Source organism: Hippopotamus amphibius, chromosome 9, assembly GCF_030028045.1.
Source record: "Hippopotamus amphibius kiboko isolate mHipAmp2 chromosome 9, mHipAmp2.hap2, whole genome shotgun sequence".
In the NCBI taxonomy this organism is placed as follows: Eukaryota; Metazoa; Chordata; class Mammalia; order Artiodactyla; family Hippopotamidae; genus Hippopotamus; species Hippopotamus amphibius.
The window spans coordinates 116,571,238-116,588,208 of NC_080194.1; the positions used below are offsets into that span (position 1 = coordinate 116,571,238).

General features: G+C 46.0%; 1 protein-coding gene across 1 annotated transcript in view; it reads right to left on the reverse strand.

Moving 5' to 3' along the window:
- LCMT1 (leucine carboxyl methyltransferase 1) overlaps window positions 1-16,971 on the reverse strand; it is a 50,009-nt gene extending 33,038 nt beyond the window's left edge. Inside the window, exons 1-2 of the mRNA XM_057695120.1 lie at window positions 16,672-16,971; window positions 585-676 (exon numbers count right to left, since the gene is read on the reverse strand). Coding sequence (XP_057551103.1) covers window positions 585-676; window positions 16,672-16,970 — 391 coding nt within the window. The 5' untranslated portion in view covers window position 16,971. The remainder of the gene's footprint in view (window positions 1-584; window positions 677-16,671) is intronic.

A 16,971-nucleotide genomic window follows, 5' to 3' on the forward strand; every position in this document is an offset into this window, starting at 1 on the left:
CCCTCCGCTCAAACTAACCACCATGTCCTTCCTCTCAGGAACCACCATTTACAAATTTCTTTGCACTTCTTACAGAACCTGCCTAGAGGACCCATCTTTAGGGCCAAGATTCCCTGCACACACAAGAATTACGGTCACTGGTCAATTTCTCAATCTGGCTAAAACAAAGTCACACTCCTGTCTCAAATCCTTCAACTTCCTTGACGGAAATTACTTGCAGAACCTAACAGTGTTACTAAGACTTTAATAGGGCCATAGCAAGAACAAAAATAATCCCTTCTGTAAACAGGCAGCTCACAGTAAAAGCTATATAAATGGCTTTTAAACATAGAAACATGATTTTCAACCTCACCTCAAAAGAAGGGGAATAAAATACAATTACTGTAAAAACCATTTCTCATGTATTCGATGAACAAAGATGAAAAGTTTCACAATACACTGTGCTGCTGAGGAAGTGGGGAAACGAGCACTTTCACACACCGTTGGAGAGAGTACACCCTTTTAAATGCTCTTTGAAAGAATGAATGCCTAAAACCTCAGGCCTCTCAGCTGATGAGATGTGGGGAAGGGAGATGGTCACTTGCCTCTGTTAATTTCGGGGGCCTTCCTCTCTTTAGACAGTCTCACCAAATGCTGGATGTAAGGGTCCTGCCAGTAGCCAATGCTTACTGCAAACCTGAAAGAGATGAAAAAGGAAGCAGGTGAGTAGAGAGCAGGTTCAGGCCAGGGTCCATGGCCAAGTTCCCAGGAACCAGGTCGAGGAGTCACAGGAAATTTATCCACCTCAAAAGGCCAAATCCAGCAACTAGAGATTACCATACTAAGTGAAGTCAGTCAGAAAGAGAAAGACAAATACCACGTGATGTCACTTATATATGGAATCTAAAATATGACACAAATGAACTAGATATGAAACAGAAACAGGCTCGTGGACATAGAGAACAGACTGGTGGTTGCCAAGGGGGGCGGGGGTTGGGAGAGGGATGGAGTGGGAGGTTGGGGTTAGCAGAGGTAAACTTTTACATATAGGATGGATAAACAACAAGGTCCTGCTGTACAGCACAGAGAACTATGTTCAATATCCTATAATAAGCCATAATGGAAAAGAATAGTTTTTGAAAAAAGTATATAGATAACTGAATCACTTTACTGTACAGCAGTAATTAACACATTATAAATCAAATATACTTCAATTTAAAAAAAGGCTAAATCATACCTATTACTCCAGCACAAGTTTTTGTTTTGTTTTGTTTTTTGTTTTTCAGGGGGTGGTTTTTGATTTTTTTGGTTACGTTGGGTCCTCACTGCTGAGTGCAGGCTTTATCTAGTTGTGGCGAGCGGGGGCTCCTCATTGCGGTGGCTTCTCATGTTGCAGAGCACAGGCTCTACGTGCACGGGCTTCACTAGTTGTGGCACATGGGTTCAGTAGCTGTGGCACACGGGCTTACTTGCTCCATGGCATGTGGGATCTTCCCAGGCCAGGGATTGAATCCATGTCCCCTGCACTGGCAGGCAGGTTCTTAACCACCGCATCACCAGGGAAGTCCCTCCAGCACAAGTTTAAACAGACTCATCCATCCACCTTTACATTCAAAGACACTGCCCATCATATTTCCCACCACAGTCATGTCCTACCTCTCTCTTCCCTCATATCACTAATTCCTTTCCCAGGATCCTAAAGAGCAAATAACCTCACCTCATACGTCATACAGAAGACCTGCAACCAATTATTCCTTCTGCAAACTCACTGGCCAGAGCTAGTCACATAACTCTGCTCAACCAAAAGTGCTGTGTCCAGGGGAAGACAGACCCAGAAATATTTGGCAAACATCACTAACAACTAGTAAAGTATTTCTCCTGACTCTGTATTAAATACCAGTGCTTTCATGTCCCTTAAGGAAGTCACAGCTACGACCTGGAAGATGCTAGAGTAGCCCAAACTCTCTCTACCCCAGTCTACACTACAAGCAGTTAAAGTTGTAGTGTTCCAACCTGGGAGCTGAAGCCCTGATTACCACTGGAAGCCCCCTGGCAACCAGGAGTGCAACCCGCCTTAGGACAAATGAGAAGTCAGGGAAGGGACCCGATCCCTAAGGCCACGCCACAGCCCCGTGGGCCTGGAGCCTTCTCTCCCTGGAAATATTTAGTGAGATAATAAACGTCTTTATCATTTGAGTTAAATTGAGTTAGGCTTCTGTTACTTGCAGTCTTAAGCATCCCAAGTGATATCCTGAATAATACATCCACCATGTAAGAGTCAGAACTGCTTTGTGAAGCTTCTGTTTCAAGTGTGTGCTGGGGGCATAAGTGCTGGGAAAAATGTGTTCTCACTGTGGCTGGCAGTTTGAGGAAGACTGATTTCAAAGGCATCCTCTGGCGCCATCTCGTGGTAAAAGCCGTAGCTGCAGTTGAAGCCAGAAGAGTAGACCAGTGATGAGAACACACATCAAACAATTCAAAGGTTGGAAAGGCCCTTAGTCAGCCTCAGCATCCAGGGCAAGCAGAATACTTTCCACAATATGGAGCCACGGTGGACTGCTCCCCACAGAGAAGGCGCTCACCCCACTGCGAAGAGACTCCAACTGCTCAAAAGCGGATCCATTTCCCTGCCTCTACATGTTCCTTGTTGGATTTATTAGTGCCCTCCTGGATAACGAGGAGCACTGTCTATTCCCCCCAGCTCTGCATTGTCAGTCGATTTAATACTATTGATTCAGTCCAGCAATATTTATTGAGTGTCTGCGAAGTGCCAGGCCTTGGGATACAGTGGTGAACAAAACAGAGAAGGGACAGAGCCCAAGATAGAGATTATGACAAACGAGGGACAAAATGGTATGGCGGCTGGAGAACCTACTAGAGAGGCAAAAGGGAAGGCCTCTCTTAAAGAGCATGGCTCGGCTTCCCTGACGGCGCAGTGGTTAACAACCCGCCTGCCAGTGCAGGGGTCACGGTTCAAGCTCTGGTCCAGGAAGATCCCACATGCTGCGGAGCAACTAAGCCACTGTGCCACCATTACTGAGCCCGTGCTCTAGAGCTCGCGCGCCACAACTGATGAGCCCATGCGCTGCAACTACTGAAGCCTGCACGGCTAGAGCCCCCGTGCTCTGCAACAGGAAAAGCCACTGGACTGAGAAGCACACGCACCGCAACGAAGAGAAGCCCCTGCTTGCTGCGAGTAGAGAAAGCCTGCGTGCAGCAACAAAGACCCAACACAGCCAATACATAAAATAAAAATAAATAAAAATTTTTAAAAGCTTTAAAAAAAATAAAAAAATAAAAAGCATGGCTGAGCTGAATCCTAGAGAATTAAGGAAAGGCAGCTGTGCAAAAGCATTCCAGGCAGGAGGAACAGCAGATAGAGACCCTCAGGAGTGGGAGTGGACGTGGAGGGTTCCAGTAGCAGGAAGTAGGGAGAGGGGCTGCAGAAGAGTCAGAAAACAGGAGAAATGGGAGAAGAGGTTGGGGAGAAAAGCAGACTCAGGTCACACAGGGCCTGGCCGGAGCCAGGGATGGATCTGCACAGCACACTGGGTGCAGCCAGTGATGTGCGGCAGTACAAAAAGGTGGGGAGGTGCTCGGACATAACACAAGGACCCCTGGTCACCTGGGGAGACACAGGGACATAACACAAGGACCTGCATCAGTTGGGGAGATGTCTGGACATAACACAAGGACCCCTGGTCACTTGCGGAGACATAGGGACACAACACAAGGACCCCCATCACTTGGGGAGATACCTGGACATAACACAAGTACCACCATCACTTGGGGAAACACAGGGACATAACACAAGGACCCCGATCACTAGTTCCCATGACTCCTACTTCCTCGTGTTTCCAACATGTGGCTCTTTGCAGTCCTCAAATCTAGAAGACTGCCAGTGGTTTCCATGCTTCCAGGGAAATAGGATCTCCCTGCTTTGCTTGTGAGAGTGGCCAAGATGAAAAGATGCACAACACCCAGCTGAGAAGAGGAAAGAAGAGGGTGCTGCTGGGCACTGCTCCTGTAGCTCTGAAGGGAGGCGGGCACCAAGATTCAGGATTTACAGGTCGCCAACTGGAGAGCAGCTAAGCATCCACACAGTGAATACCAACCAGTCACCCGACACACGACCTAGGAGAACTGGGCATGGCAAGAGGGTCCCGACACATAGGCTATATTTCCTTATATCTAAGACACCATCCATTGTGAGACTGAAGAGAGAAATTAAAACCACTGCCAATTAATTGCTTTCCTTATCGCTTAGAATTTTAATTTTGTAGTTACTGAGAAAGCTCCTTTGTTGGGACAGCGTATCATCATCTCTCGTACAGACAGAAAAAGGAAAAGGTGAGTGAAGTCAGCTGGCTAAGCCTTCACCTTCAGGATGTCTGTGCCTTTCCGCGCAATATTGATCCCCGTGCCATCGAGGCCATGGCAAGGACACATTACTTAAGAGATGCCCACCATCCTCTCTGAGATTTTCTTCCAAGCAGCTAACCCTCGCCCTGGAAGGTTGGATACTGGCTCCTTCTTGATCTCATTAGAAGGTATCAGGGACGACCGTCAACAGCAATCAGGATTTGTGCTGTTTCTTCAAATGGCCCCTACACGGTGTGTGGACTAAAGCACCTGGGGCTGTGGCCACAGCTGTCCAAGCCTGCCATGCCACCAGGAATAACCTCCGTGCCCTCTCGCACAGGTAAGGACACCTCTAATGGACTTGACAGTGACGGCAGGACATGTTGAGAGTAAGTCCCATCTGGTTTCAGAGAATAGCAAGACCATGTGTGTCACAGAATGGCTCAGACAGGATTGTTACATTTTGTATGTATAACTGAAATCACTTTGTTGTACACCTGAAACTAACACAATATTGTAAATCAATTACACTTCAATTTAAAAAAATAGTATTGAACTGTGAGCAATCACCATGGCCTATGATGATAAGGGACTCACCAGCTGTCAACATTTAGCAACGGAATAGCTAACAAGAGAGGAATATGTGCCTTTTTTTTTTTTTTGGCCGTGCCGCATGGCATGTGGCTTCTGAATTCCCAACCAGGGATCGAACCCGTGCTCCCTGCAGTGGAAGCACAGAGTCCTAATCACTGGACCACCAGGGAAGTCTCAATATTTGCTATATTTAAATGATGTTATTCTCTTTCTTTTTAAATTAAATTGTTTCCATCAATAAAATAGTACTGTCTTCACAACAAGAGCAACAATAAGTCAGGATTTCATATACAAACATAAAAGGCAAATATTACACTAGGAAAAATATCTGTAAGAAGTCACGAAGTGTTAATATCCTTACGATATCAAGGACTCATAAATTAATACAGGAAAAAAACTAATATTCCAGAAGAAAAAGAATGGGTAAAGGACAAAAATGAACCATTCACAAAAGAAGAGAAACTGACCAATGAACATACAAATAGGCTTATCAATGATTTAAAAAAAAAAAGCAAAATGAAAATGAAAGCAAAAACAGAGAGCAGTATTACTCCAATCAAATCAGAAATACAACTCTTTTGTAATAGAACCTGGCTTTGAGAGGAATGAGCAAGAGGGTCCTGGAGCACCACCATCCAAACTGGTAACTGGCACAGTCACGCTTCAAGGCACTACGGCAACAAGTATAAAAAGCCAGAAGAACGTGCGAACACAATGGCCAAACAGTCCGGCTTCTGGGATTTCATCCTTAGGAAATAACCAAGAATGAACACAGCTTTTTGTTTTTCGGGGTTTTGTTACAAGAACGCTGAACCTGGAGTTATAGTATCAGGTCGACATAGCAGGCTACAAGATTATATGCACAGGACGTTCCCAAGTTTGTTAGAATGAACGTACACATATACAGGAAGACTGCCCAGAGTAGATACCAAAATATTAATAGTGTTATCTCCGCACCCTGATACTGTGCACCTAGTTCCGCTGTCCCTTCCACGATCGTCCTGCTTACCAAATCCAGAGAACATCCCTTCCACCTGAATATCTTCATTTCATGTCTCAAACCCAGAATCAAAGAATCAACGTCTCAGATTTGGGAAGACCTGAAAGAATCACTCAATCTTCATTCAATCCACTATGGCTTTCAAAACGTTCATGACACTCACATACCACCTGTTCGATGTAACATCTTTTTTTTTAACATTTACTTCATTGAAATGTAGTTGATTTACAATGTTGTGTTAATTTCTGCTGTACAGCAAAGTGATTCCGTTATACATATATATATGCTTTTTCATATTCTTATCCACTATGGTTGATCACAGGACAGTGAATATAGTTCCCTGTGCTATACAGTACGACCTTGTTGTGTATCCATCCTATACATAACAGTTTGCATCTGCTAATCCCAGACTCCCAATCCTGGCCTCCCCACCTCTCCTCCCCAATGTAATATGTCTTTAAATAAACTCAATTTTCTTAGTACTCAGGTCTGATGTGCTAATATTTTCTTCTAAAACACACTGTAACAAATACCTAACTATTAACACTTAAAACAGCCATCTGTGTACCGCCTAAAATCTCACATTCCTCCCCTGGGAAACAGTGATCTGGCCCAACCACCTCATCATTAAAGAAACATTTACTGATTCTGTCCCATGTGTCAGCTGCAACAATGAGAAATTCACATGAAGTTGTGAACCGCCCTCCAGCAGGCATTTCTTCACCTGAGGATTCAGGGAATGGGAAGGGCCCTCCCTGGTCTCCCACACTATGAGGATCAAGGCTGGGGCTGGTTCGTTTCACGTCTCCTGGACAGGCACTGTGGGCTTATTGCGTGTCAGGCATTACTCAGATGCTTGACAAACAGGAACACATAGAGGCTTGGTAACAACCCTAAAGTCGTTTGCCCCATGCTGTGGAATCTTGAGGGAAATTCACTGGACTGCTTTACAAACCTACTGACCTACCTGGATTTAGATCCCGCCCCCCAACACTTCAGGTGCTTAAACGGTATGGTATCGTGTGTGTGTGTGTGTGTGTGTGTGTGTGTGTGTGTGTGTGTGTGAACTGCTTAACTGCTTACAGATACATATATATCTGTATATACATTTACCCATATGCACGCAACTGCAAAAATCAACTGAATATTCTCAGCATTAATTTTCAAGTTTAGGATTTTAACTACATACTGCTTGTGGTCTTGAAGATACTCCTCTAATTTTTACTTTCATTGTTGTTGTTCTACATCTTTTAGTGTCCATTTTTGGTTTCTGTTTCCTGTTGGTTGTATTCTTGGTTTATAAATGGAAGACAGGAAGCAAAGTCTTAAGGGCAACAGACTCTGTACCTAAACAGAGTTTGGATTTGCTTCCCTTCCTGGGAGCTCCTGAAAGCTTCCTGTTGCTTTCCTAAGCAGGTTGGCAGACGTTAAGTGTTCGATCGTCTAAAAAACTGGGGCTGAATAACTCAGAAGACTCACAGGCTAGTTTCCTCCCAAAGGAGACTACTGGTATTGCCTTGTGGCTTCATCTAACATCTAATTATTTTACAAGGAATAATATGATCTACAATCTACTGTCTCTCTTGTACGCAGTCATGGAATAGCAGGCAAAGCATAAACGGAAAAGGAACCTGCATTCACAGAGAGTGAAATAAGTAGGAGAATCAAATCAGTCCCCTTGGTACAATGGCCCATATCTAACTTTTTAACCGAAAAAACAGAAAATGCACCTAATATAATTAATGCAGAACAAGGATGCCATGGACCTAAATAATGCTAATGCACTTTTGGAAAAAATAAAACATTTTAAGAACCGTATTCTGAATATTTTCTCCCGCTCTGAGGCTTGCCTGTTCATTCTCTCAGTTTCTCTCTTTTTCCTTTGTAGTTAGTGCTTTTTGTGTTCTACATACTCAATATTTACCTAAAGCTGCCAAGATATTCCCCTATGTTTGCATAAAGAAACTTTACGGTTCTAGCTTTTATATTTAGGTTTGTGGTCCATCCCAAATTAGTAATGTGTGTATAGAATGAGGTCAATGTTCATTCTGTTTTCACTTGAATATCCACTGGATCCAGAGCTATTGGTTAAAAAGATTTTACTTTTCCCCACTGAACTGACTTGGCACTCGGGGCAATCAACTGACAGCACCGGTATTAGTCTATTTCTATTTCGCTGATTTATTTTTCTGCCTTTAAGCCAAGACCATATTGTTTTGATCACTGTAGCTTTACGGTGGGTCTTAAAATTCAGCAATATTAAGCACTATAAGTTCCCCCACTTCACTCGTCTTCTGAAGATTTGGGGGTTATTCTAGATTTTTTGTGTGTTTCCATATACATGTTAGAATCAATTGTTAATTTTTCAAAAAAAAAAAGATGGCTAAGGTTTTGACTGGGAGTTTGACTGACCGTTGGTTTTTGAATGCTATTGTAAATGACATTTAAAATTTTCATTTTCCTAAATGTGTATTTATATCTACAACACACCGATCTGACGAAAGATTCCTATCCAGAATATATAATGAACTCTAACAAGTCAAAATCAACATCATCATCATCCACAAAAGCGGGCAAGAGCTTGAAGAGACAAGTCACAAAAGAAGATGCAGGAATGGCCAATAAGCACATAACATGGGCATGTCTGTCACCGGGGAAATGCCATTTAAGGCCAAAATGAGATGCGATTTCACACCCACTGACAACACCGAATGTTTCACAAGCATATGGAACGGAGTTCTGATATATTGCTGGTGGGAAGTGTAATCTGATAAACCACTTTGGAAATTAGTGTGGCAGTTAAATACATACCCACCCTACGACGAAGCAATTCTACTCCTAGATATTTATCCGAGAAAAATGTCAGCCTTATGTAAGATGTTCACTGCAGCCTGTTCACCATGGCCAAAAACTAGATACACCTCAAATATCCATCATCAGGTCAATGGATGAACAAATCGTGGTATATTCACACAACACAGAAAGGAGTGAACTATTTTACACTGACAAAGCTTGTCTCCTTGACCAAACTCTAGCCGGGCTCCTCTGAGCCCTCCTCGACTACACTTCAATCTTGGCCTATAATACAAAGACCTGAGCAAACACTCTCACAGTTTCTAACAGCTCAGGGCCACACCCCTAGTGCGTCTCCAGTCCCCCTTAGCGTGCCTGCCTGAGGAAAGTCAAGGCTACCAAAAGCATTTACTGTTGGTTCCAGGCAACACCTGAAGATAGGGCCTCCCTGTCTCCCAGTTAGCAAATCCAGCTGGTTTCACGTGGACCAACTCTGCCTTTTCCCACTTTCTCTCATTTTTCTCTCGGATTCTACTGAATGCCCTCTTCTTCCTCCCTCTTCCTCCCTTTAAAACACCCTCTGTACAAATGGGAATTGAGTTGAGTTCATGCTGGATTCTTTTCCCTGTTGCAACAGTTCTTACTGATTAAAATCTGACCTTACCATGTTAGTACCCGGCTTTATCTTTAACAACAGGTGTTTATCTTTGATAACGTGTACAACATGGATGAATCTCAAAGAACATCTTGAGTGAAAGACACAAAAAGAATGCATACTTGGGCTTCCCTGGTGGTGCAGTGCTTAAGAATCCGCCTGCCAATGCAGGGGACACGGGTTCAATCCCTGGTCTGCGAAGATCCCACATGCCATGCTGCAGAGCACCTAAGCCCATGTGCCACAACTACTGAGCCTGTGTGCCACAACTACTGAAGCCGATAAGCCTAGAGTCCGTGCTCTGCAAGAGAAGCCACGGAAATGAGAAGCCCTTGCACCACAATGAAGAGTAGCCCCCACTCACCCACGCGCAACTAGAGAAAGCCCGCACACAGCAATGAAGACCCAACACAGCCAATCAGTTAATTAGTTAAACGAAGAATGCATACTACAGGATACATCATAAACACATACGACATTTAACAACAGGCAAATCTATGGTAGCCTGAATCAGAAAATGGTTGTGAGGGGTGAGAGGGGAAGTAAAGAGACTAACTAGAGATAGAAGGGAACTTTCTGGAGTCTCAGAAATATTTTATATCCTGTTTCGGGTTGTGGTACACAGATATATACAGCTGTCAACACTCATCAAACTGAACACTTTATTCTGGATAAATTATCTCCCTCTCCCCGCCCCCACCCTCTCTCTTCAGAATACTTGAGGAAATTCTAGAGGGAAAAAAAAGATGAGGCATGTAGAAATCCTCCAAGTTCCCTTTCCAATATCTGCTCACCCCTTCTTCCTCAGAGGACCCCAATTTTGTTTGAGGCATCAGTCTACCCTATTAGAAATTCGTACTTCCCTATAATGAGAGGTACACAGAAGTCTACAGGGTAGGGCTTCCCAAAAAGCGACTGCTTTCCTGATGAAAAGGGGCAGACTCTGCGGTCTCTTGCTAGTATCCTTTCCTTTTCTTTCTTCCTGGAGCACAGCCGCTCAAAGGGACTAAAAAAATTCTGATAACCCTGCTACAAACCCATCCTTACCCTGCAAAGCAAGGTATGGGAGCTCTGAATCAATTCAAAACTGAGTTACTTTGTGAGTCAAAAGTTTTCAGGCTTCAAAATGAAAAAAAAAAAAAAAAAAAGGCAATCTCAACTAGAATTCAAGAATGACAACCAATAAGGACCTACCATATAGCACAGGGAACTATATTCAATATTGTGTAATAACCTATAAGGGAAAAGAATCTGAAGAGTATATACATACATATATATAACTGAATCATTGTGCTGGACACATGAAACTAACACGATAGTGTAAATCAACTATACTTCAATTTAAGAAAAGCATGACATACGCATTGCCGTATCAAAGTATATATGAGAATTTGGTATATAATACAAGTGACGTTCCAATCAATGGGGAAATTTCAGAGCATTCAATAGTGTACGGACAACTGGCTAATAATTTGAGAAAATATTCAGTTAACACTGCTACCTTATAATGTATGAAACAATAAATATAGATGAATAATCTAAGCATAAAAGCCAAAACCACAGAAGTGCTAAAAGAAAATGTTATAAGGATTGAGAATGGCCTTTCAAAGCTTTACCCCAAAACCACAAGCCATAAAGGTAGATTGTCAGATTCTGCACCCTAAGGAGTCACTAGTTCTGTATCACGAAATGTACAGAATAAGCCACAATGAAAAGGACAAGCATCAGCTCGAGAGAAAACCCTGCAACAGATATCGAGGCAAAGGATAACCATCCCAGATACAAAAGGTTCTTACAAATCAATAATAACAAAATATGAATAGCCGAACAAGAAAAAGACAACAATCCAGCAGGACAGTGATGTGGGAGAGAGGATTCACACATCAGGGAGTGTGAGCAGACAAAATCGCTCGGTCTCACTCATGAGTTTAGAAATACAAATTAAAAACAGGTATTATCTTCCACCGGTTAGTTGGTGAACAATCTAAGAGACAGAGAATGTTCCATGATTAGTATCTCCACTCACCGTGGATGGGAACAGAAACTGATTATCACTTCCCTGGAGTACCATTCTGCAGAAGCTTCTCCCTCGAAATCCATCTCATGGGAAAACTCAAACGTGTGTGCAAAGATGCTCATCACAGCACAATTTTAAGAGCAAAATCATAACCACCTAAATGTTGACCAAAAGAAGGACAGCCAACTAAGGTGCAACCACACTGCATAATATGATGCAGCCAGCAAAAAAAATGAGGCCTATCTGGGTGCAAGGACACATACAGTATGTGCACAGTAGGCTCCTGAGTGGGGAAGAAGTACAGCTGACCTTCGAACAACGTGGGGGTTAGGGGTGCTGACCCCCTGCAGTACAAAATCCGGCCATAGCGTTACAGTTGGCCCTCCGTAGCCTCGGTTCTGCATCTGGGGATTCAACAACTTCAGAGCGAGTAGACCTGAATTTAATGAAAATAAAAATCTCCCTGTGTAAGTGGACCTGTGCAGTTCAAACCCATGTTGTTCAAGGGTCAACTGTCTTCACTTCTGCCATTAAAAAAAATGATGCTTTTAAGGGAGAAAGACATGATATTACTATGCAAGATCGAAGATCATTATCTGTCACAGATATTTTCCAAAATCCAATTTGTTCCTTCTATTTAAAAACAAAATGGGGGCAAAAAACATCCACAATTTATTTGATCTTCTTGATGGGCAAGTCTGGCAGCTAACGTATCCTTGACAGAATATTCTAGTTCTAAAGGGACACGTCTTCTCTGGAAATGGAAAGTAGCTTGGCACCTGCCTTCAAGATATTTCAGATCTAAATCTCAGGTCGGCTCTCTGGGGCATAGATGTTAAGATGCAATCAGTGTGCTGGAGAGGCCAGGGCCCTCGGGAAAATGCTGACTTTCCTGAGAGGTGGGCCTGTGATCTGCCTGCATGACGGGGGTGGGGGTGGGGTGGGGAACGAACATCTGCCAATTCTGTTGAGAACTTAGATGAACTTCTATAATTTGCACAGTGGAATTTCAGCCTAACAGTCCCCGGTCTGCTTTCTAACACATACAGACCACTGAAAACCAGTAAAACGGAAAACCAGAATTTTTAAGACCTCATCAGGAAATAGAACCTTGAGCACCTGCATTCGGGTCTCATCGGTTTCGTCATCGCACGGATGCTTATTGTGTGTCTACGATGCGAATGGCACTAAGGGAGACAGGTCCCTGCTTTGTGTGGTTTTTATTCTGGTGGGAGAGACAAACATTAAACATGTCTGAACTACAACTGGGCTGATTACCACAAAGGAGACGCGCAGAGTGTTATGAGAACACGGAACAGAGGCTACATCTCGTCTGCAGGTGCCAGAGAGGCCTCCTTCAAGGAGCCACGGCTGAGATAAGCCAAAAACCTTGGCGTCATCTTTGCCTACTCAGTCTCACCGCAGGTCCCATCCATCCGTACGTTGTATCCGCTCGACCTTCGCAGTCTATCCGCAATCTAACAGATTCCCAGCACCTCCTCCGCTACCATCCTGATCCAAGCCCCCAGCAGCTCTGACTTGGGATATTCCAAGAGCAGACCTCCCTGCTGCCATGCTGCCCCCTACAGTCTGTTCTCAACAGAGACGCTGACAGGGTCCTGTTCAAACCCAAGTCAGGTCACCTCCGTCTTCCATTCCAAGCCCCCAGCGGCTCCCATCTCACTTAGAGTGAAAGCTGGGAACTTCCAAGAGCTCCTCTCCCTGTCACTCACCCAGGCCTCGCTGCTCCTGGGACAGGCCAGGCCAGCCCCTGCCTCAGGGCCTTTGTACTCTCTGCCTGGGTCACCGTTTCCCCAGATGTCCATTCGCAGGGCTCCCTCCCGCCCCAGCACTGACCTTCTCCGTGGGGCCTTCCCTGGCCATCCCATTCCCGAGGCAACTCCTTCCAACACTCCTCCCACACCTCTCACCGGCTCACGGGCCAGATATGTTGCTGGTTTGTTTCCTGGCTGCTTCCTCCACTGGAATACACACCCCGCAAGAGCTCCATTTGTGTCTGTTTCCTTCACTGCTGCACCTGCACCAGAACAGGGCCTCCATAAATCAAGCAGGGTCTCAAGGACAAATGTCAAAGGAAGTCAGTCTGAGGGATGACATGGAGCTGGTCAGACAAGGGAGGGTGGCAGAAAGCATTTCGGGAGGGACCGGCCTGCTGAAAGGCCCCAGGGAAGGCAGGCACGGGGCTTGCTTGAGGAAGGGAGAGGATGGTGGCGAGAAGGGAAGAGTGAGGAAGGAAAACTGGAGAGCAGGACGGAGCGGGCAAGGCCAGGCGGACCACGTGAGGAACTTCGCTCTTTTTCTAAAGCAACAACGAGTTATTAAGCTAGGGAGTGACACGGTCCTGTGTGCCTTTCGCAAACCTCTGGCTTCAGCGTGACTGGGGAGCGCGGTTGGCAGATGAGTGCCACGGCTCCGACCACGGATGACCTGAGCGTGGACAGAGACGGCAGCTGCAGAGGTGGAGGAAAGGAGGTAGAATCCAGAGACATTCTGCAGACACAGTCTAAGGTCTGGGTGATTGATTGCAGAGGAGGTAAGTGAAAGGGCAGTTCCACCATGACTCCTACCTTTTTTACTCCGAGTGGACAGTGGCACCATCCACTGAGTTCGGGGGGGGCCAGTGTGGAATGGAGGAAAATTCGGGTAGGTGATCTTGAGCGCCGTTTTGGAAATAATGAATTTGAGATCATTCTGAGACATCCAAGTGGAAATTTCCGGTTGGCAAGGATCAGATCGAGGCTAGCGGGATCAGATCAGGAATGGGGAGGTGTGTCCTACAATGGAGTGCCACTAGTTACCTTGTGGCTGAAAAGGTTCCAAGTAACAAAGTGACAGAATATGGGTGATTCTCAAAAATCACCCTGGCCACAGCATAAACACTTGGACAGGGGAGGTGGCCAAACCAGAAGTGGGTACACTAAGAAGGACGTGCTGCAACAGATCAGGTAAGTGAGGGCTATGGCTGTCGGGAAGGAAGAGGGAACAGACTTTCCCTTTGTCACCACCCATCTGCCGCACAGCTGCTGGGGAGTTTTCTAAAACACACATCCAGGTCATGTCAGTTCCTCGACTTAAAAGCCCTTGGGACCTTCCCCATTTGGTTCTCAGACCATCTCTCTGGAATTTCCTCTTGCTGCCCAAGGTCAAGTTCCCCTAACACTTCAACCTTAAGAGCTTCAATCTCTACGCTCTTTGGCTCCCGCTATTTTCTGCTGCCTGGCAAACACCTATTCATCATGTGAAGACTCACCTCCTCCCCTGTGTGAAAAAGAAAAGCAGCACTGACCCCTAGGAGCTGGCCTGGTGCTGCCAACCAGGCTTCACTGCTCTTAGATGCTTGCCTAGTGCTCAGGGAGGCCACGCTGTCCTCCCATCACACGTAAACAATCTCACAGGACCAGCAGCACAAGGTCGCAATGCAACAGCGATGACGTGAGACAAAACAGGACCCCTTCATAATTTTGTCTAAACAGACAAAACCAAGCTCATCATGGCAGCCACAGGGTCCCACACACTCCTCTCTCCTGGCTGATGTGAGCACCGGTGGCCTCTTGACAAATCACAGCGTGTCTGACTCTAGTCACACCTCCTCCTAGAAGAGACTCAGCAAAGTCGTAGCAAACAGCAGGCAAATATGAGAAAAATTGCTTCTAATTCAATAGTGCTACAGATGTGGTCAATAGCAACCAAAAGCTGGAGAAGAAATACAGCAGGGTGTAGTTCATTTCAGTTCGCAAATTTCACCAGCGGCTGCCTCCAAGCCTTTAATACTTATGAATATATTTACCTATGTATTTAATCAACCACCACCAACACCTACGGCACACCAGACACTGCTCTAAGTGCTTTACTCGTTTTGAGTATCATTTCACCTTTACAAGCACCTATCAAGTGGGTATTATTTCCATCCCCACTTTACAGATCAGTAGACTGAGGCACAGAGTGGTTTAGGAACCTGCCCAAGTTTACACAGCTAGCAAATGGCAGAGCTGGGCCCAGCCTGACAGTGTGGCTCCAGAGTCCATGTCCTGAATCAGTATGCTTTAGTCTCCAAGAACCTACAAAAAGTGCAAGCCTTAACCCAAACCTTGTTTTCCACACACAGTCCCTACATCAGCCCAGCTTCCAGTGCATTCATTCAGTTCCTCTAACAGTCCATACTCCTTCCTTGCTCTCTGCCTCAACACCCTACTACATCCCTATTTTCTTTCTTTCTTTTTTTAAGTCTTCTGTTCTCAGCTCAAACATTATCAACTAAATTACAAACTCTAACGGCGCACTGTATGTCTCAGCACTCCACACAAAATTGGAACTATATTACTCCCTGGGTAATTATTTGCTTCCTGTCTCCTCCAACCCAGGCGGTGAGTTCAGACACCATGTCAATCATCTTCATCGTGTGTTCTCAGTCACTGATCTCCCAGCCAAAAGCAAGGGCCTGACACAAAGGAAGCGGTAATTTGGGGGGGGGGGGGGGTAAGCAATAATTTGGCGCGGGTGGGGGGGTTGGTTGTTTTGGCTGCGCCACCAGGCCCGTAGGATCTCGGTTCCCCGACAAGGGACTGTAGCGGAGCCCTCCACAGTGAAAGCGCAGAGTCCTAACCACTGGACCGCCGGGGAACTGCCTCAGGAAAGTCTGTTGAATGAATGAACGAGTGGTGTGCACTCAAGCCGCACGCTTTCTTTTTTCATGCTCTCAGGTACGTGACACATACATGTGCTCGCAACGCCTCCCACAGAGCTCCCATTACAGCCCCCCAAAGCGCAGACTCCAATAGCACACAGGAAAGAGCTCTCGAAAACACTGGCGCTGCACACAAATATCATGTGGCCCTGGACAGGTCATTGCCCCCCTTACCTGCCCTGAGTTTCAGGGGCACAACGGGGAGCATGACAAGTCCCAATGCAACGCAGCCTATCCCATGGGGGAACCCGCAGTTCTCCCCATGACCCGTCCAAACTGAAGTTAGCAGTTGCTTCACATGCGTTTCCAGCAAGACTGTGGCTCCGAGAAGGCCAAGTCCACGTCTGCCCGGGTCAGCGCCGTATCCCAGACACGCTATCCCCAGGACTGCACCGTGCCCAGCACACAGCAAAAATCAGACCATTACCAGCCAGGTGGATGAATGCCTGCTCTGAGCATTTCACAGGCGTCGCAGGAGTTGACGGCTGCCTTTTGGCGTAAAGGCGTATTCCTCAGCCACAAGCCCGCCTCCCACCCAGGCCCCGAACCCCGCGCCAGGCAGGCACCTCTTGCACAGAGAAGCATCTTCGCAGGTGCCGCGCACGCCCTCGTCATCCGTGTCGCTAGGGGAAGAAGAGCAGGCGGGGAGAGAGGGCCTCCTCAGGCTAGCGGCCATGGGCGTGGAGGTTCCGGGATGCTGCGTCCACCCGGGACATGGAAGCGGGGTCCACGCAGCGAGCCCCCGAGAAGGCAGAACAGAGGGGCTGGGCTCCACCCGGCTCAGCTGGCGCGGCTCAGTGACACCGCCCACGGCGGCCGCCCAAGCAACCTTCCCGCTGAGTGGCGCCTCAGCGGAGAGGCTCATT